We start from the raw sequence: 18,481 nt of genomic DNA on the forward strand, positions 1-18,481 counted from the left end.
ATAAAACCAGTTCAGAGTTCTCCCTTTCCTCCCGCTTCTCTTTTCAAACTGTGCCCTAGCCCACATGGGCCCAGGATGGGGCCACCCTAGAGCTATTTGCTCCAGGGAAAGAAGTTCTTCAGAAAAAAAAAAAGAGAAATCAAAAGAAATCTGAATCCTGGGTGGCTTACTGGTTCATCTTGAATGAGGGGAACCATAATAAATAGTCCTGGTAATTAATTATCATGATACTTGATGTCTATTTACAGTTGATTAAGCTGTCTCCATAATCTCATTTGTCTTCATCTGTTAGTTAGATACTATTGATCTCTATCTAAAGATGAAAAATAAGGTGTAGAGGTCTTGCAGTCCATAATTCCTCAAGTGGGAAGTGGCAGACAACACTTAAATATGAATCCTCAAACTTGGAACCCTGGGCTGCCAACCAGATGCCAGCTCGGGCACAGCCAGGGCGTCTAGTGGACCTCTGCGGGCTCCAGCTCCAGAGCCTCTCATGTTGTCCAGTGTCTTCTTGGTTCCTTGTCCTTGCAGAATGGGAAAGCCAAACCTTAGTTCCTTTGCAGGAACCTTCCTTTCGTTTGGGGTTGGAAGGACAGAAGCAGAAGTCGGGCCTCCTTGACGGTTGAGAAAGGAGAGTTGCTGAAGATCACAGCACAGAAGGCTCAGTCTCAAGTGAACAGTGCTGGGGAAGCCAGAGGGCGCAGGTTCCAGGGAACACTTAAGCAAGTCCCCAGATGGTCAAGACAAGTACTCAGGAACCAGTTCCCACGGAAAGGGTGGTCGCTGTGGTTTGTCCCCTCAGTGTCCAGGACTAGAGACTCAGTGTAATGGTGAACTAAGGTGCACAGTCACCCATGCAGCAGGACACTAGGAAGTCACGCCGGGAGCGTGGGAGGCTTTAGTGCAGATCAGTGTCCACCTCTCCCGCTGCTTCATCCTGCCCTATGGTGGCCACTGGAAACACTGCGCTGACCACAGGACTCACTGCCCCACACACCAAAATCTCTCTCCAGCGGGAGACACCTCCATATGGATTCGTAGCCTGAGGCTACTCTTGTGGACCCTGAGCTGCATTTGGTGAAGGAAGAGTCCAGGAATTCGAGCCATTCTAGGTAGACGTGTAGCAAACGCCCACGCCAGAGTCCGCCTCATGCAATAAATAATGTCTGTGCACAGGTTAGGCGGGCCCAGGAACCTGGGCATGTGGCACGTGAACAAATGCTCCAGACAGCACAGGACCGTGGGAGACCTTGGCCAGTCTTGGTTGGGTGCTCTGTGCCAGGCACCACACGAATCTGTGTCCTCAGACCCCCATAGTTAGCATGTCAGAGCTTGCTGGGTCTCACGCTTCTTTTCAAGGACTTAAAACCTTTGGGGAAGAAAAATAACCCTAACCCTCTGCTTCTCTCATCCTTCCTTCCTCTGTGTATGTGTCCGTTTCTCTCTGTGCGTGCCCTTCCCCGCCCCGCCCCTTTTCTTTCTTATTATTTTCGGTGGCGTGTGGTTCGGTTTGTCGGTCCCCTTGTGTGGTCCCCCTCCTGCTGCAGAACTCGTCCAGCTCGGCCTCTTCTGAAGCCTCCGAAACCTGCCAGTCAGTGAGCGAGTGCAGCTCCCCCACCTCAGTCAGCTCAGGCTCCACCATGGGCGCCTGGGCGTCCACAGAGAAGGTGACCGGCGGGTCTCCCCGCCCCTTCCCTGCCTGCCTCTCGGCCATCAGAGCCCTAGCAACTGGGAGATGCGGACTCTGCGTCAGCAGTGGGGCCCCTCTGGGGAACAGAGGGAGGGACCAGGCTGAGTGCTTTTTCTTGAAGGAGTGCCTGGCTGCTGAGCAGTGACCCTGTGGTCACCCTGAGGGAGAGGAAGGGCCATGGGGAATTTGGAGGTGTGAAAGCTCCTTCCCAAAACAGGTGTTGTGTTCTCATCCATTCTCCCCCTTCCCTTCCCAAGCACCCCACAAAACCGTTGGGTGTGACATTTCACCGCCGAGGCTGTGTGCTTTGCTGCCTTTTAGTTTGCAACCCCGACCCTCACCCTCGATTTGGAATCTGCTCCTGAACAGTGTGATGATGGAAACCTAAAACGAACAGATTCATTTGAAGATGCTTCACAATTTTTTAATTTGCATAATGAGATGAGAAAATCTCTGTCACCATGAAATTCTGTTTTTTTAATTAAATTATTATTTAAGAAAACACTGAGAAAGCTGCAAATTGAGGACGCTGATCAGTTTCCAGTCTACTCTGAAATGCAGGGCAGAGGTTTCCTTGACTGAAAACCGATTTGGCGTCAAGACCTTTACGCTGGTTCTTTTCTCTCACGTTGCAGATCATCCATGGGCAGCAGAGCCCCGGTGTTTGTTTTATTTGTAAATATTCAGGTTTCCCCTCACCCCCAAGTGTCGATGCCATCTCGTGTCTCCACACTCATCCTGTTGTATTAATTTTTTTTCCTTTTCTTTCCCCCTTTTTGTTTGTTTCCAGTTGTCTAACGGGTTTTCTCACTATAGTTTGTCAAGTGAGTCCCATGGGGGGCCCATGGGTACAGGCCCTTTCCCTCACTGCCTGCCTGCCTCCCGCCTGCTCCCTCGGGTCACCTCTGTCCACCTTCCAGACTACGCTCATTATTACACCATCGGGCCCGGCATGTTCCCGTCATCTCAGATCCCTAGCTGGAAGGTTTGTGTCTCTCCGCTCGCCCTCCTCCCCCCATCGCCTCTGTGCTCACTCTTCTGTTCCACGCCCCCCTCCTTTCACACTCTGCCTTCTTCCCCAGTACACCTCTCCCTCAGTAGCTTCCCACCTGGGGGAGAGCTGAAAAGCAGCTGGCAGCTCCAAGAAAGCAGCTTCCAGGTAGAGCCGAGTCCGGGAAGTCTGCCTCTAGGGCACCTTAGTCAACCCCGGCGGGGCAGGAGCCACGGGGCACAGCTGTGCATCAGGATGAAGTCCGCTGGGTGGTTCCCTCCTGGGGCCACCTGTGGGTATCACTTTTTTCAGAGCCTGTACTGCCCCCCTTGGCCTCATACCCCCAACTTTTCCCCTAATGAGCATCTGCTGGGCCATGGTAACAGAACCACAGCTTGAAGTGTTTTGGATCACTGTGTTTTATGTTCAGAGTACACAAAGACTTTATCTTTCGTCTCCAGGGTATTAAAAGATGTTTGACTTAATATACAGACTAGGTTTCCAGTTAGCTCCTAGCAGTATAGCTGATTCTCCAGGAGGATATTCTGGCTTTATTGGCAAGCAGGACCCTAATTTGAAAAGTTGGTCCCCAGGCTGCCAGCATCTTGAGCAGCATTTGACTTCCTCTCTCATAGGCTGTGTGGATCCCCCAGACTCCTCAAGCCTTTCTCCCGACCCTGGGAGCCCTGCTTTCCTGTCTGAGGCCTGTAGATTTGCTAACCGAGGCCACTCCTGGAGGGAGAGGATCTGGCCTTTGAGAGTGGCTGACATTGCTCTAGTGCCCCCTGGTGGCCACTCCACTAACTGTGGCATCATTCTGGTTGCTCAAGGAGAGATGGTTGCTTCAGATAAAAGGGACAGCCTGGTCTCCAGGAATGGCTCTCCCCTGACTGGAGAGGCACCTAGCCGGTGCCTCAGCATATGTTGGCCACTTGTTAAGTGGCTGTTAACTAAGTGTCTCCTGCTGCCTGCCTGTTCATTGAGGATTTTAATCTTTTGGCAGAGATGAGTAAAAGGGAGGTACCAGGGCCCCCCCCAAAAGGCATTTCACCCCCTGCTTTTTAGAGCTGGGTGGGGGCATGCGGAGGGGCTGCAGGCTTGTCTAAGCCAGAGCTTCCCACTGAGGAGCCTTCTGTGGGCAGCTGTGAGAGGGTGGCTAAGCCCTGCACCCGGGCTGGGACTTGGCTCCTGACCACACTTGTTCTGCTTAGGACTGGGCTAAGCCAGGGCCCTACGACCAGCCTCTGGTGAACACCTTACAGCGCCGCAGAGAGAAGCGTGAGCCAGACCCCAGCGGGGGTGGACCCCCTCCCTCGGGAGGCCCTCCAGCGGCTGCAGAGGAGGCGCAGAGACCGAGGAGCATGACTGTGTCCGCTGCCACCAGGGTGATGCGCTTGTTCTCTGTAGCTGGTTGGGTCCACTTAGGCCTGGCTGGGGGCTGTGTGCTGGCCAGCAACGGGGACCCAGGCAGTCTTGAAATTGGAGGAGCTGGGCTTCATTCCCCCAGTCCCCACGGTGTAGCAGTCCCCTGGGGAAAAGCCTTGTGTGGGAATCAGACATGCAGAATTTTCTAGAGCCTGGATAGGACCTGAGTAAGTCGGGAGCCACCCTGGCTACAGATGTGTGGTACTCACAGGAGCAGAACAAGAGTGATATGGGGGCCTGGGCACACCACACCCTGATGGCTTGTCGGTCTCTTCCACCCTGCAGCCTGGCGAGGAGATGGAGGCTTGCGAGGAGCTGGCCCTAGCCTTGTCGCGGGGCCTGCAGCTGGACACGCAGAGAAGCAGTCGGGATTCACTGCAGTGCTCCAGTGGCTACAGTACCCAGACGACCACCCCGTGCTGCTCTGAGGACACCATCCCCTCCCAAGGTACAAGGCACCAGGGTTTGCAGTTGGGTTTTCTGAGAAAAGGGCAGAAACCAGGCCCTCCATTCTAGCCACAGCGCGACACTGGGTGACAGATGGGCTTCAGAATTGTTTTCGTCATCCAAGGGTGCTCTGGAGAGTGCTTCTGTACTTGTCAGGTAGCTGTCACACAAGAAATGCCTGGGCTTTTTTTTTTTCCCCCTCCTCTTTTCTGTGGTGCTGGGGATTGAACCCAGGGCCTTGGGCAAGCACTCTACCAACTGAGCTATGTCCCCAGCCCATGACCTGGACTGTAACAACTCTTCTCATTTTTTATCCCCAGGGTACTTGGTGATCCCCAACCTGAACCAAGACACATGCCATTAATAACAGCTTCATGTTTGTTCTGGCACTCTGCACTAAGTGCTTGATACTTATTTTCCCTTTTAATATTCACAACCACTCATTACAGATGTGGAAACTTAGGCTTGCCCAGATTCACATGACTCAAGGAGCAGAGCTAAACACCCAAACTCAACCTACTCCAGCCAAACCCTCTGTCCCCACCGCCTCCCTCATCTCCATCCCACCACATGCACAAACCAGGCAACAGAAAAATCTGACAGTTGTAATACATCTGTGACAATTGACTAAAAGTTATCCGCAGACCGTCAAAGCCTCTTTAAGACTGTCTCAGTGGAGGGAGATACTGTCTCCCAAGAGACATGTGGTCACGTTGGGAGACATTTTTGGTTTTAGTAGCTGGAGGGGGGTTCTGGCATCTGGTGAGTACAGGCCAGGGCTACTGCTAAACATCCTTTCACATACAGCACAGCCCCTCCTGAAGAATGATCTGCCCCCAAGCAGATCAGAAACACTACTGTTGGGTGTTTAATTGTGAGCTTTCCCCTCCAGCCTCACCCTGAGACAGCCGCACTCGTCAGAATGGGACCTCTCTGTACCTTGTTTTCAGGAACTCTTGCCAGTCGCTCCCTTCTTTTCTTTGCCTTCCCCTAACTTATTATCAGGGAGGTGCTAAGACTACTTTGAGGCTGATTTCTCACATTGAATTCTCTGTAGAATTAATTTTTTTTTGTCTACCTTATTCCTCCCAGAGATGCTTCGGGAGGTTGTTTTGCTGCAGTCAAGGCCTTTGTACCATCTTCCCCCATGAAAGTCTAGGTGGCTGCCATTCTAGCCCTGTTCTAGGTGTCCAGGGTACATCAGTGCAGGAACAGAGGGCCCACAGAGCCCTCAGCAAGGCTGAGGATGCTTCAGACCCTGGGAGGGCAGGTGAAAAGTGCAGGTGTGCCTGCCAGTGTGCCTTCTCTCCTCCAGCACAGGACGGAAAGCAGAGCTGCTGCCTTGAATGTGTCTGACTAAATCCTATGATCAGTTTCAGATTATGATTATTTCTCCGTAAGCGGTGACCAGGAGGCAGATCAGCAGGAGTTTGACAAATCCTCCACCATCCCTAGGAACAGTGACATCAGCCAGTCCTACCGGCGGATGTTCCAAGCCAAGCGCCCAGCCTCGACTGCCGGCCTCCCTACCACCCTTGGACCTGCTATGGTCACTCCAGGGGTTGCAACCATCCGACGGACCCCTTCCACCAAGCCTTCTGTCCGTCGAGGGACCATTGGAGCTGGTCCCATCCCCATCAAGACACCAGTGATCCCCGTCAAGACCCCGACTGTCCCAGACCCCCCTGGGGTGTTGCCAGCCCCTCCAGATGGTCCAGAGGAGCGGGGTGAGCACAGCCCCGAGTCGCCATCTGCGGGTGAGGGCCCCCAGGGAGCCCCCAGCATGCCCTCTTCCATGTGGAGCGGCCAAGCCTCCGTCAACCCTCCACTTCCAGGCCCAAAGCCCAGTATCCCTGAGGAGCACCGACAGGCGATTCCAGAAAGTGAGGCTGAAGATCAGGAAAGGGATCCCCCAAGTGCCACTGTCTCCCCAAGCCAGATTCCAGAGAGTGACCCTGCAGACCTGAGCCCAGGAGATACTCCACAAGGAGAAGACATGCTGAATGCCATCCGCAGGGGCGTGAAACTGAAGAAGACCACGACCAATGACCGCTCGGCCCCCCGCTTCTCGTAGGCCCAGGCTCCCAGGAAATGCTGCCAGTGGGGAATGACTCTTTAATTAAGAAAACCTAATTTGTCTTGATCCATTCCAATCTATAATCAAACAAAAAATTTTGTAGGCAACTCAAAATTCAGCTCTTTTGAAAGTACTCGACATCTTTAGATAAGATTAAAAGCAACATGTAACTGACATGATCTTTTAATTTGTAAATATTGACGATTTTCTTTCTGCACATTTTAATCTTAGTTTCCCTTTTGATTTTTCTGAAGGTGCCAAATTCCATTTAACTTTTTTACAAGTCTTTGTAAAATTTTAAATGCATAGGGGGTAGGGTGGGGTGGGGTGGGGTAAGTAGTTAATTTCAGAAAAAATTACTAAGTTCTTTCTTCTTTTTCTTTCCCTACCACAAGCTTTTGTAGATGCATTGTAGTAGTCTAGCTTAGAAGCAAATTTGTTATTTTAATGTACAAAATGGATAAGGGGTAAAATCCTCACTTAAATATACTATGGATGAGAAAAGCAGGAATAACAGTTGATGAGCAATATTCAGAGTGAAGTAAATCTGGAAACAGTAGACTGTGTTGAGACTGGGGGGAGGGCCGTGGGAGGGGCACACTGTCAACATAGCCAATCCTGTTACATTAAGAGTAGCCTTGTAGGTTGAATTTCTAGTAGCTTCATGGTCAATGCATCCGAATAAGCCATACTGGATTGCAGTGTTTGTTTCTGTAGGGTGTTTAAGGACTTCCTTTCTCCCACAATTCCTCTCGACTGCACACAGCACCCGCCTCCAATCCCGCGCATGCTGCTGCCACTGGGCAGACGTAGGACTCCCCCACCCCACTTACGTTTCTGTCTATTGTACTCACTTCCATGGAATCCAAATACATCCAAAAGGGTAAGGCAGTTTAAAAATGTGAAAACATTTAAAAATGATAGCAGGGAATTCTTAGATATAGCAAATGCCTTTTACTTAACTGTGCCCAGCAGGCTGGGTGCATTTGAAAAGCCCAAATATTTTGAAAAAAACTCAAGCGGATTTAACAAGCGTAACCAGCTCAGAGTCTAGCAACTTGCCAATGTGTTTACCAATCTGGGGGCTTGTTTTTCTTATTTTTCCTTAAATAAATGGCAGTTAATTGGCTTCATACTAAACACTGAAGAAAGGATTTATTTGTCACTGGGAATCTGACCACTACACTGTCCCTTTTTTGTGTTTTAGACAATGTTTTTTGGAATGGATTTATGTCTTCTTTAAGTGGAAGTTAAATTTGTTAAAATGCCCATCCCCTAAAAGTCAACAGAGACTTGTAGATTTAGAGGGATAACATTTGGAGAAAGCACTGTTTTAAAGAAAGCAAATCCCTTAGTGGTGGGTTACTTAAAACAGTGCATACTTGTGATTTTACGTCTCAAGGAAGAGGAGTTGGTGGGTCCCCACGTGCCCTGAAGATTTCTGTTGGCTCTAAATCTTCAATTACATAATCTTATGCTTTCATACATAATCACATTGGATGTGAGAGTGACATACCTGTACAGTCATTGCTCTATATATCAACATTTAACACTGCAGTGATTGCTCAAGGACATTTTATGTTATGGCTTTAAAGCAAAGGCATGATTATTAGAAACTATTTAAGCTTTTTTCTTTGAAAAACAAGCTCCTTTTACAGACTATAAGCAACAGTAGTGCCTGTGGTTTAGCCCACCAATCTTGATGACTAAAAGTAGCTGATGCATTGTGCATATGATGCTTGAGATGGTTTTTGCAAAAGCAGAAATCGCTGCAAGGTAATTACAATAGTTAAAAGTGGTATTTTAAACCTTTGAAATAAATGGATGTAACTGTACCTTGGTACAGCTTTTCACTTGTTTAGTTTTTAAACGTTAGTATAATCTGAATAAATTTAATATAAAATGTTGCCAAATTCAATGTAGAAAGAATGTGACAAAACACCTTGGATAGTTTTGTTTGTGTTTTTGCATATTGTAAAAGCAGTGTCACAGCTAAAAATAAAGAGATCCTTTCTAAAGGTAAATTATTGTGGTTTAGTTGCTAGTTTGTATTGAGAGTTGACCTCTCCCTGTGCAGTTTTTTGTTCTGAACATGTATAAATAACAGTTGTGTAATGTGTCTCCCTTCTACATTGTAACAGTTGCTTCAGCCTACATTATAAATAAAGAACCACTAGAAGAAAAAAAAAAGCCCTGTATTTCAAGTCTTATTAAAATTCAGTTTGAGGTCTTGGTCAAATGTTAGAACATGGACTGAGACTCAAATTGAACTTACTTAGCAAACTGACAAAATATTATTTGTGATGGTTATGAGTCCTAAGGACAAGAGTTGTCTAAACTAATTATCTCAAAACAGTTCCAATAGTTCTGATAAGGTACCCCAAACTAAACCACTTTGGGTTGACTTTTTAAAAAACCCTTCTTGAAACAAGTTCTACTATACCCTTACCTTTGGATGTGTGAACAGACCAAGCCACAGTGGAGGGAGCACAGCTGGAAAACGATCTCCAGTATCACCAAGTTTCATCCCAGACTTGGCTCCATACCCCCACCATCAAACCTCCACTCCTGAGAGAACACTATAAACTCTGTTTCTGTCTGTGGACTGTCCTTTATAGGGAGAGTTGTCCTTTTCATAAAAACTAAACCCATTAGTGGAATCCTTAGAGAATCAAAGTATTTTTAAATCATTTCAGTTTTGTATTTTCCTTCCAAACATTACAGCTAATTAAGACTTCAACTCAGTCCTCAAAGTAAAATTTCTATCTGGTTATGCTGTTACCCTAAACAATAAGATGCTATCAATATGACTTATTATAGTTGGGTGTGGTGGCTCGCACCCACGTTACCAGCCACTTGGGAGGGTGAGGCAGGAGGACTGCAACATCATGGCCAGCCTCGGCAACTTGGTGAGACCTTGTCTCAAAATAAAAAGCTAGGGATACAGCTCAGTGGTACAGTGCCCTGAGTTCAATCCCCAGTACTGGGAAAACGATAAAAGATTAATTATATATCTGACTAATTTTCTTTATGTGGAATAAATGATGAGAAAACAAAGACATGGTACAGTGACTTGGCATCACAGTACTTTTCAGACAGAAGAACACCTCGGCTGTACCAGACCATATGTAGTTATTTTTATTTGGGCAAGTGTGTGTATGTCCTATAACTTCTTTCACTTGCAAGCATGAATAGTGAGGTGCCTGTGTCTCTCTTCTCTCTACATGGGCCGCTCCCGGGGTCTGGTCACAATGTGCCACCATAGTGGGGGCAGATCACCTTCCCTCCTGGCTGGAGGCAAAGCTTCAGTTTTAGGACCATCATGTGGGGTTTCCTCCTGTAGTTGCTTAACCTAGAAGGGGGCAAGGAAGGAACAATTACTGAGGAATCTGATGGTAAAATTCACCTGCTGGTGAAGTGACAGCTCTCTTTCTGTAATGAGCCCCATTACACTGTCTTAGCCATACTATTAAGTGTTTTTGTATATACCTGCATGGATCCCGTGACCACACTTTTACTCAGACAGAAAAGCTTTTCTCTTTAGTCTTCCTCATCTTAAAGCAGTGAGTTGTGAACAAATTCTCCTACCTCTCTTAATCTTTAAGCCAAAATATGACAATACTGTTCCAATTCCTCTTGTCATGGTCCCCTATCAGTTCATGCAGAACACATTTATTCCTGTGTCTTAGCTAAGTGCTTTCCAAAAGCACCATTAAGAAACCTCAGTTCATGGGGCTGGGTTGTGGCTCAGTGGTAGAGCCCTTGCCTAGAACATGTGAGGCACTGGGTTCAATCCTCAGCACCACATAAAAATAAATAAAGGTATTGTGTCCATCTACAACCAAAAATATTTTTAAAAGGGAAAAAAAAAAAAAAAAGAAACCTCAGTTCATAGGGCTGGGGCTGTAGCTCTGGTAGAAAGCTTGCCTCCACATGTGAGGCAGTGGTTTTGATCCTCAGTACCATAAAAATATAGGTAAATAAGGGTATTGTGTCCATCTACAACTAAAATAAAATTTAAAAAAAAAATTGACTTCTTAAAAAATACCAAAACCCTCAGTTCATATATATTAGAGATGTTAATTGTAAAGCCCCCCAGGTAGTATCCAGAACAAGAAGTAACATGAAATCACATGTAAAAATGGACTCAGTTCTGCCTGATGTTGCCCAAATACCCTGTTCTAGTAATCTCCAATATCAGCTTTAACAGAGGAGGAAACCTATAAGCCAAAGCTCCTTCCAAATGTCTGCAGGTTAACAATGGTGAAGATGCGGAACAAGTGCAGGAATGCATCGGAGAAGAGGTCATCAGTGATCAACTGCAGAATGAGCCTACTGTTCACCATGAAGAAACATACTTCAAGCTTCTAAATGTTGGAACATTTCTTTCCTTTTCTTATTTTAGTAGTGGAGACTGAACTCAGGGGCACTTGATCACTGAGCTACATCCACAGTCCTTTTTATTTTTTATTTCTAAGTTGTTGAGGCTGGCCTCAAACCCGAGATCCTTCTGCCTCAGCCTCCTAAGTCACCGGGATTACAGGTATATGTCACTGTACCTGGCATGCTGCAACATTTCTTACAAAATCTGGTATCCCTTGGCCAGAGTGATTTTTCTTCCACTCCACCCTAGCCAAGGACTTTTAAGGGTTAATATCCTGGGACCTTATCCCCAGCAGCAGCACAACTTCCAAAATCTAGATTCAGAAATACCATTCTCCAATGACCACCTGTCCTTCTAGCTCATTTGCTTAAATGCCTCCTTGTACTTGAAACTCAAAGGGATCAACAATTCACAGATTCTCCCTCCCAATTTGACCCCTCTATGCATCAACCTCCTCTGTCTTTCTTTATCCAGCTTAGATTCCATCATGATAGTCATTCTCTCTTTTTACAACTAAGTTTCTTATTAACTGTGGATAATGGAGAAACACATCATCCACACTTAGGACAGTTTATATTGCTGAAGAGGAAAAAAAGAAGCCCTGGAATGATGTTGTAGGCAATAATTATCTCTAGCCTCAAATAGGCCTTTACCACCATCTGGTAATCCTGTTTTTCTCCAGCAAGCCTGTCCTCTCTCCATGACTAGCACACCTTTCCCACATTCTCCATTCATGCCACACATTTCCTCTGGCTTTTCCTCTATTGCACAGAAGTCTTACTTTCAATACTTCTAACGCTAATGTATTTACATATAGCTTACATCCAATTATAATGGAAGGAGAACCCCTTTTCCTTTTTTTCTTTCTGTAAGCTCTATGCTAAAGATCTCATTCCTTTTTCTGGCATTGAAAACACAAATTTCTATTTCTGGCTTTGAAAACAAAAATTTCTATTTCTAGATCAAATCTCTCCTTGGAGTTCTGGAACCCTACCTCTAAAATTTCCTGACTTTGTACTTGATGTCTGACAGGATTATCAAACGCCATACCTCTAAAATTGAATACTTGATTATCCCTCTGACACTTATATACTGTATCCCTTCTTAATCTCCCCCATTTCCATCGCCACCCCCACCAAACCCTAGATGCTAAAGCTTTATTTATTTATTTATTTTTTTTGTGGTATTGGGGATCAAACCCAGGGCCTTGTGCTTGCAAGACAAGCACTCTACCAACTGAGCTATCTCCCCAACCCTTGCTAAAGCTTTAGATGTTAGCTAGATGTTAAAGCCTGGAAACCACTCGATTCCTCCCTGTTCTCCATCCATCCTCCACATCCAATCTTCCTACCCCTTTAACAAAGATATTCAGATATCGGTTTCCTTCCACAGTCACTGCATCCACCTAATGCTGGTCACCATAACTTTCTGACTAAACTTGTACAATAACTCCAAAATGGATTCTCTACTTCTCCAATATATCAGTCACAACATAGTAAGATGAGCTTTTAAAAATATAACTGGGCTGGTGATGTAGCTCAGTGGTAGAGTGCTGGCTTAGTATGTGCAAGGTCCTGGGTTCAACCTTCAGCTGTACAAAAAAAATTAAATAAAATATAAAGAGAAATGTAACCCTCAGTCAGGAGCAATGGCACACAAACCTAGCAATTTGGGAGGTTGTGGAAGGAGGAATGTCCCAGGCCAGCCTAGGTAATTTAGCAAGATGCTATCTCAAAAAAATATAAAATAAAAAAAAAAAGGGTTGGGGATGTAGCTCGGGGTAAAGTGCCCCTGGGTTCAATCCCCAGTACTAAAATAAAAAATGTAACTGATCATAAGATGACAAAAACTACCTAAGGTTCTAGGGTAGAGGAAGGTTAAGGAATAGCAGGGTATAGCAAGACCAGGCAAAGGACTGAGGAGGAGTGGAGAAACAAAATTAGAGAACAGAAAAGTCAAAAAGAGTAGGGAATACATTTTAACATTTGTCAGATGGTAATGTTAAATTAGAAACTCAGGTATATCTGAAAACAAGGGATCAGAGCAACTTCAGCATGCAGGAGCAGAACCTGACTGTCCACATGCGGACCAAGCTGCACAGGGAACTGCAAGTAGACCCACCTCTCGCTCCCAGCTTTCCCTTCGCAGCTTCTTCCACTGCTCTCTCTTGGCGAAGTAATCAGGGTACATTGCCTTCTCAGAGGGATGCCAGTGATCTAAGCACCATTCCGGAATCTGCCAGGAGAGGAAATCATGGTTCATTCCACAGGATTCATCTACATGGTACTGAGAGCTTGCTCGCGAGACTAAAGACAAAAATCAAGGTGCATTTTAATAACAACTGCCACCATCAGCTGGTTGTAACTGTATGCAATGTATAATGGAGGACAAATAGGGGCCTAAGACAGAGGAGAATGCCTTACAGTGAAAGAGTGCAACTGAAAAATGGCAACTACAGTTCAAAGAGAATTGGCATCACTCCTCCCTCAGGTGTAGTAATACCCAGAGTGGTTTTGTTATTTGGAAGTATTACTTAAAAGAGTATCTCAGAAATAGTAAGTACAAATACATTAAGTAAGGTCCCCTAATGAATTATTTATCAAGTAATTTAGCACTTCACTTTGCCAAAAAGTATACTGAAAGACCCTGAAGCTCAGTTTAGAAAGAAGTCTTCATGACATCTGGGAGCAAAACTGGCACCTGAAAAAAAGTATCAGACAACTGTCAGGAAAGAAATCTAGAGGTACAAAAGGCTGAGGTTTGGGACTGAGAAACAGACTGCCTCTGCCTCTCAGAAAGTAGTTGCCACCGTCACCTTCACCTACCTTGTAGCACTCATATCTCTCATAGGAGGTGCCCCCAGGAGAGTCAGGGAAGATGTATGGCTGTGGGTGCTGATTATGCCAGAACTCTTCTTCTGCCTCCCTCAACAGCTGAGTGGCCTTCATCATATCCTTTTCATTCTTATGTTCTTCAAATCGGGCTCTCATCAAACAAGCAAAGTACCGGTATTTGTCCCTTAAGCAAAATGATTTTGGAGATGAGAAATGTTATGTACTCAAGTGAGCAGCACAGCACAGTCTGACAGGAGTTACACTCCCATTAACCACCCCTGGATGAACCCGTAACTTCCTAGAACCTCCTCCGTTCCTACCAGTGGACCTGCCATATCATGACTGCTTCCTCTACACCCTGCCAAAAATTAGCAGCAAAAAATACTATATCAAGTATAGCCTAACCCTTTTTCTCCTTTCTCCTTCAACAAAGGAATGAGGATTTAAACAAAAAAAGGAAAAAAAAAATAGTAAAAGAGAAATGTGATAGCCCCTATAAGATCTTTTAACATTCACTCAATGACGACTTGATGAATCTCCTCCGACCTTATGCCAGGTGCTGTGCTAAATTCTGGAGCTACAAAGGTGATTAAGAAGAGAGGTGTTACATGGTGGAAAAATACTGCTTGAATCACATAGGCCTGGGTTTGAATCCTGACTGACACTAGCTGTATGACCTCAGGAAAGTTAAGTCAGGTTCTGAAGAAAATATGGGAAAACATCAGTTAGGAGGCTTTGATAACAATCCAGGTCACAGATAAGTGCCTAAAGCAAGCAGCTGCAATGACAGACATGATATAGGAGAAAGTTATTTAGAACACCAGGTTATGAAGGCAGGCCTGAATCTTCACTCTGCTACTACTAGCTCTATAAATCTAGAGTGTTACTTAACATCTCTGGGAATGGGTTCCTCCTCTATGTGTAAATAATTATCTATATCCTAAAGTTGTAGTAAAGATGCTTTGAGTTAAAACACATCAACATACTTTACCAAGTGCCTGGTATATCCTGAGTGCTCGATAATATAACTGACACTATTATTTGGCAGATAATAAACAAAACCAGTGTCCAATTATACACAGTAGATTAGTTTGTAATGTTACTGGCAAAGAGATAAGAAGGGAATACCTGAAGACAATTCAGAGATTTAAAGTTTAATAACTGAATTGCTAATAATGCCATTAGTTGTCATAGGGTATTTGGGGGAGAGAATTAGAATGGGGAACTGAAAAGAAAATGAGTTTGGTTTTATACACAAGCTGCATTTCAGAAACTGGCAGGTGATCTAACAAACAACTGGAAATACAGTTCTAGAGACAAATGAATATAGATGGTAATTCAAGTCCTAGCATTAATGAGGGTGTCCGAAGTACATAAAGTAAGAGTCAAAACATGGAACCACAGAGAGCAAATAGCACTATGAATGCAAATGGAGGAAGAAATTCAGGCAAGGATTGAGAAGGGATGTGAGATTTTTAAAATGTTGAGCCAGTCAGGCTTGGTGGCACATGACTAATCCCAGCAGCTCAGGAGGCTTGCAAGTTCAAAGCTAGCCTCAGCAACTTAGCAAGGCTCTAAGTGACTTATTGAGACCCTGTCTCAAAATAAAAAATAAAAAAGGTCTGGGGATATGGCTCAGTGGTTGAGCACACCTGGGTTTAATCCCTAGTATCAAAAAGTAAATAAAGGGCAGCACAGTGGAATACAACTGCAATTTCAGTGACTCTGGAGGTTGAGGCAGGAGGACTTTCAAGTTCAAAGCCAGTCTCAGCAGCTTAGCAAGGTCCTAGCTAACTTAGCAAGTACCCTGTCTTTTTTTAAAAAAAAAAAAAAAAAAAAAAGCTAGGCAATCCTAGAAAAAAAATAAAAATAAAATGGTTGAGCCAGTGTTATCAGTAACGAATTTTATAATTTGCTCTATAATTAGGAACTTTAATATTCCCAGCTGTAGTTCAGCATTACCTGAATTGACAGCTTAACTTTCTTCATAAAATTGGTAATTCTTTTATCCATTTATTTACATATCCATTTCTCCCATTAATTCATGAGCTGCTACAGCTCAAAAAAAGTGATAAATTATTATTTATTTGGCATCCAGCATTGAACCTAAGTTGGAAATTTTGTCAAAAAAAATTGAATAAGGGGTTGGGGCTGTAGCTCAGTGGTGGAGTGCATGCCTTGCACGTGTGAGGCACTGAGTTTGATCCTTGGCACCACATAAAAATAAATAAATAATGATATTGTGTCCATCTACAACAACAAAAAAAATTAAATAAAAGTTGAATAAGAAAAAATAAAGTGGGGGTGGAGTGGACAATTGCACAACATTGTATCCGGTCATCTTCCTGCCCACCAACGGTAGTATAAAAACCAATATGCAAGCCGAACTTTGAGAATACCCGCTACAACTCTTCCAGGCCAATGCAGTTTTTTCCCAGAAGTTCTTTACCTGGAACCAGGTTTTGGGATTCTGTTATGAGACTGGAAGTCTCGCATTCACATACTGCGGGTTGTCACCCCACACTGCACTGCATTTAGGTCATAAAAATCCATGTATTTTAACAGCATGTTCCCACTGTTAGTTTCAGATGAAAAGAGGAGGAAAGGGAATTACGTAGGAGCTGAAAAAGATGCGAAGGTAAACAGGACTGAAGCTACAAAGAAGAAAGATGACGGGAAGGGTAGGCGAAAGACGATGCTTCGGAGTCAGACACCTAAATTTTAATCACGGCAGGATACTAGGTAGCGATTCGGCCTTCAGCAAATTACGCCCTGTGCTTCTATCTGTGCATCTGTAAAATAAAGCTAAAATAATCCCCAACTCCTGAGTTGTTCTGCGGACTCAATACTGTACATATTATTGCTAATATGTTAGGAACCACGAGATCACGAAGAAACTGTTAGTGAGCGCTGGACCCCTGACAACTGGTTTCATTTGCTTTCCTTTGACTTCATCTTTGTGCAACCCCGTACGCTGGGTCCTGCGCTGGTTTTACAGAACAGAGCTGAGGCCCGCACCGCAGCAGCTCCCCTTCACGGTCCGGCAGCTGCGGGGTACACCCAGGTCCAAGGGCCGGCTCTGAGGGGCGAGAGGTCGCCTTCCTGCTCCGTCCCCAAAGTCCTTGGGCAGCCCGGACCCCGGCGCCTCCCAGCCTCCGCCCCCAGAATCACGTCCCCAAGCCACGAACGCCCCTTTCCCACCTGTGGACACAAAACGACTCGAGGTGGCGCAGCGCCCGCTTATAAAGACGCAACACCTTCTGCTGGTGGGTCAGATAGGCTGCCGGCGCCGAGAACGCCATGACGCCCAATTCACCTTCAGCGGCCGCGAGGGCCGCCGGGAACTCGGACCTCTGCGGCTGAGGGGCGGGACCAATGGCCGGAAGGGCGGGCCAGTCTGCGTCCACTTCCGCTTCCGGCGAGGAGGAGCCAGCGGCGCTGTCATGAGTCGCTTCAAATTCGTCGGTAAGGCGAGGCTTTTCCGGTCCTTGTGCCGTTCTGACCCGTCCCCGGCAACTCTCAGCGCGGCCAGAGGGTCCAGGATTTGCACTCTCCGGTCTTTCTGAGGCAGACAGGCCACGCAATTGAAGAGGGTGCGGGGAGGCCTCTGGGTCTTGAAAATGAGTGTTAGGGTTCATGATCCGAGTGCCGGCTTCACGAGTGTGTTTGTCAAAACTCACGGGCCATGCGGTTGGGATTTGTGGTCTTTTCAATGTATGTGTCGTATTCAATTTAAAAAGGAGGCAGAGCCGGGTGCCGTGGCGCTCACCTGTAATCCCATCTACGGGGAGGACTGAGGCAGGACGATCTCAAGTTCGAGGCCGGCCTCAGCAACTTAACTAGACCTTGTATCAAAATAAAAAGGACAAGGGATGTAGCTCAGTAGTAGAGCACCCTGGGTTGAATCCGCAGTAGCGGGGTGGGGAGCTGTGTGTTTTGAGGATTTAGTGCAGGGGAAGCGCGCGCATGCGCTGATTGCCTAGCGTGCGTGAGAGCCTGGGTTAAATCCCCTGCAGCACAAAAAGGAAGGGCCGGGGTAAGAGGAAGAAAACACACCCCCAAAGGCTAATCACTATATTCCCTTCTGTCTCCGGTGCACCCCCTCTTCCCTCCTTGTCACCGTGACCGAGAGGATTAGGACCTCAAGGGATGAGGGTCACGCAGTTATTCATTCATATCAGTTACCGAGGCTCTGGTGGGCTTGACATTGGCCTGGGAGCACAGGGCACAAAGACCTGGTCCTGGTGCTGCTAGCACCACCATCCGATGGACAGACTGGGGGACACAAATAGTAGGGAAACCAAATTCTGCTACTTGAGAAGTAAAATGATCCATTCATCACCAGAAGAAAGAAAGGGAGAAGGCCACATGGATCCAAAAGGGTTTTTTTTTTTTTTTTTTTTTTTTTTTTTTTTTTTTTTTTGCGGTGCTGGGGATTATGAACCTAGGGCCTTGTGCTTGCGAGGCAAGCACTCTACCAGCTGAGCTATATCCCCAGCCCCGGGTATGAATCTTTATTACCAATCACTTAGGAAAACCTGAGGGACATTGTAAGAGCTAGGATGATCTTCAGTTTCACTGTGTTTAGAGTGGATTTTCACCGAGGGGTTTTCATAAGGAGCATTCATTGAGT

At 45.9% G+C, this 18,481-nt stretch overlaps 3 protein-coding genes across 16 annotated transcripts in view; 2 read left to right on the top strand and 1 right to left on the bottom strand.

Annotated features, from left to right (window-relative positions):
- Mtss1 (MTSS I-BAR domain containing 1) overlaps positions 1 to 6,860 on the top strand; it is a 153,901-nt gene extending 147,041 nt beyond the window's left edge. For 4 of the 13 annotated variants that reach the window (XM_047522192.1, XM_047522205.1, XM_047522184.1 and 1 more), the window contains 4 exons: positions 1,548 to 1,667; positions 3,893 to 4,066; positions 4,392 to 4,554; positions 5,927 to 6,860. In XM_047522192.1, coding sequence (XP_047378148.1) covers positions 1,548 to 1,667; positions 3,893 to 4,066; positions 4,392 to 4,554; positions 5,927 to 6,627 — 1,158 coding nt within the window. In that variant the 3' untranslated portion in view covers positions 6,628 to 6,860. Of the gene's footprint in view, positions 1 to 1,547; positions 1,668 to 2,480; positions 2,676 to 3,892; positions 4,067 to 4,391; positions 4,555 to 5,926 lie in introns of all 13 variants that reach the window. The other 9 variants (XM_047522155.1, XM_047522149.1, XM_047522174.1 and 6 more) reach the window with 4 other exon arrangements.
- A 2,885-nt stretch (positions 6,861 to 9,745) lies between these two features.
- Positions 9,746 to 17,207, bottom strand: Ndufb9 (NADH:ubiquinone oxidoreductase subunit B9). Its single transcript, XM_047522259.1, has 4 exons — positions 17,050 to 17,207; positions 13,840 to 14,032; positions 13,136 to 13,249; positions 9,746 to 9,982 (listed from the first exon to the last, which is right to left on the bottom strand). The coding sequence occupies exons 1-4, from the start codon at positions 17,148 to 17,150 to the stop codon at positions 9,851 to 9,853; spliced, it is 540 nt and encodes a 179-aa protein (XP_047378215.1). The 5' UTR covers positions 17,151 to 17,207; the 3' UTR covers positions 9,746 to 9,850.
- Positions 17,208 to 17,255: 48 nt separating this feature from the next.
- The window catches only part of Tatdn1 (TatD DNase domain containing 1), a 33,534-nt gene continuing 32,308 nt past the window's right edge, over positions 17,256 to 18,481 (top strand). The window contains exon 1 of one of the 2 annotated variants that reach the window (XM_047522296.1): positions 17,256 to 17,313. In XM_047522296.1, the coding sequence (XP_047378252.1) occupies positions 17,292 to 17,313 (22 nt within the window). In that variant the 5' untranslated portion in view covers positions 17,256 to 17,291. The remainder of the gene's footprint in view (positions 17,314 to 18,481) is intronic. The other variant, XM_047522305.1, reaches the window with a different exon arrangement.

Source organism: Sciurus carolinensis, chromosome 1 (genome assembly GCF_902686445.1).
Source record: "Sciurus carolinensis chromosome 1, mSciCar1.2, whole genome shotgun sequence".
NCBI lineage: Eukaryota > Metazoa > Chordata > Mammalia > Rodentia > Sciuridae > Sciurus > Sciurus carolinensis.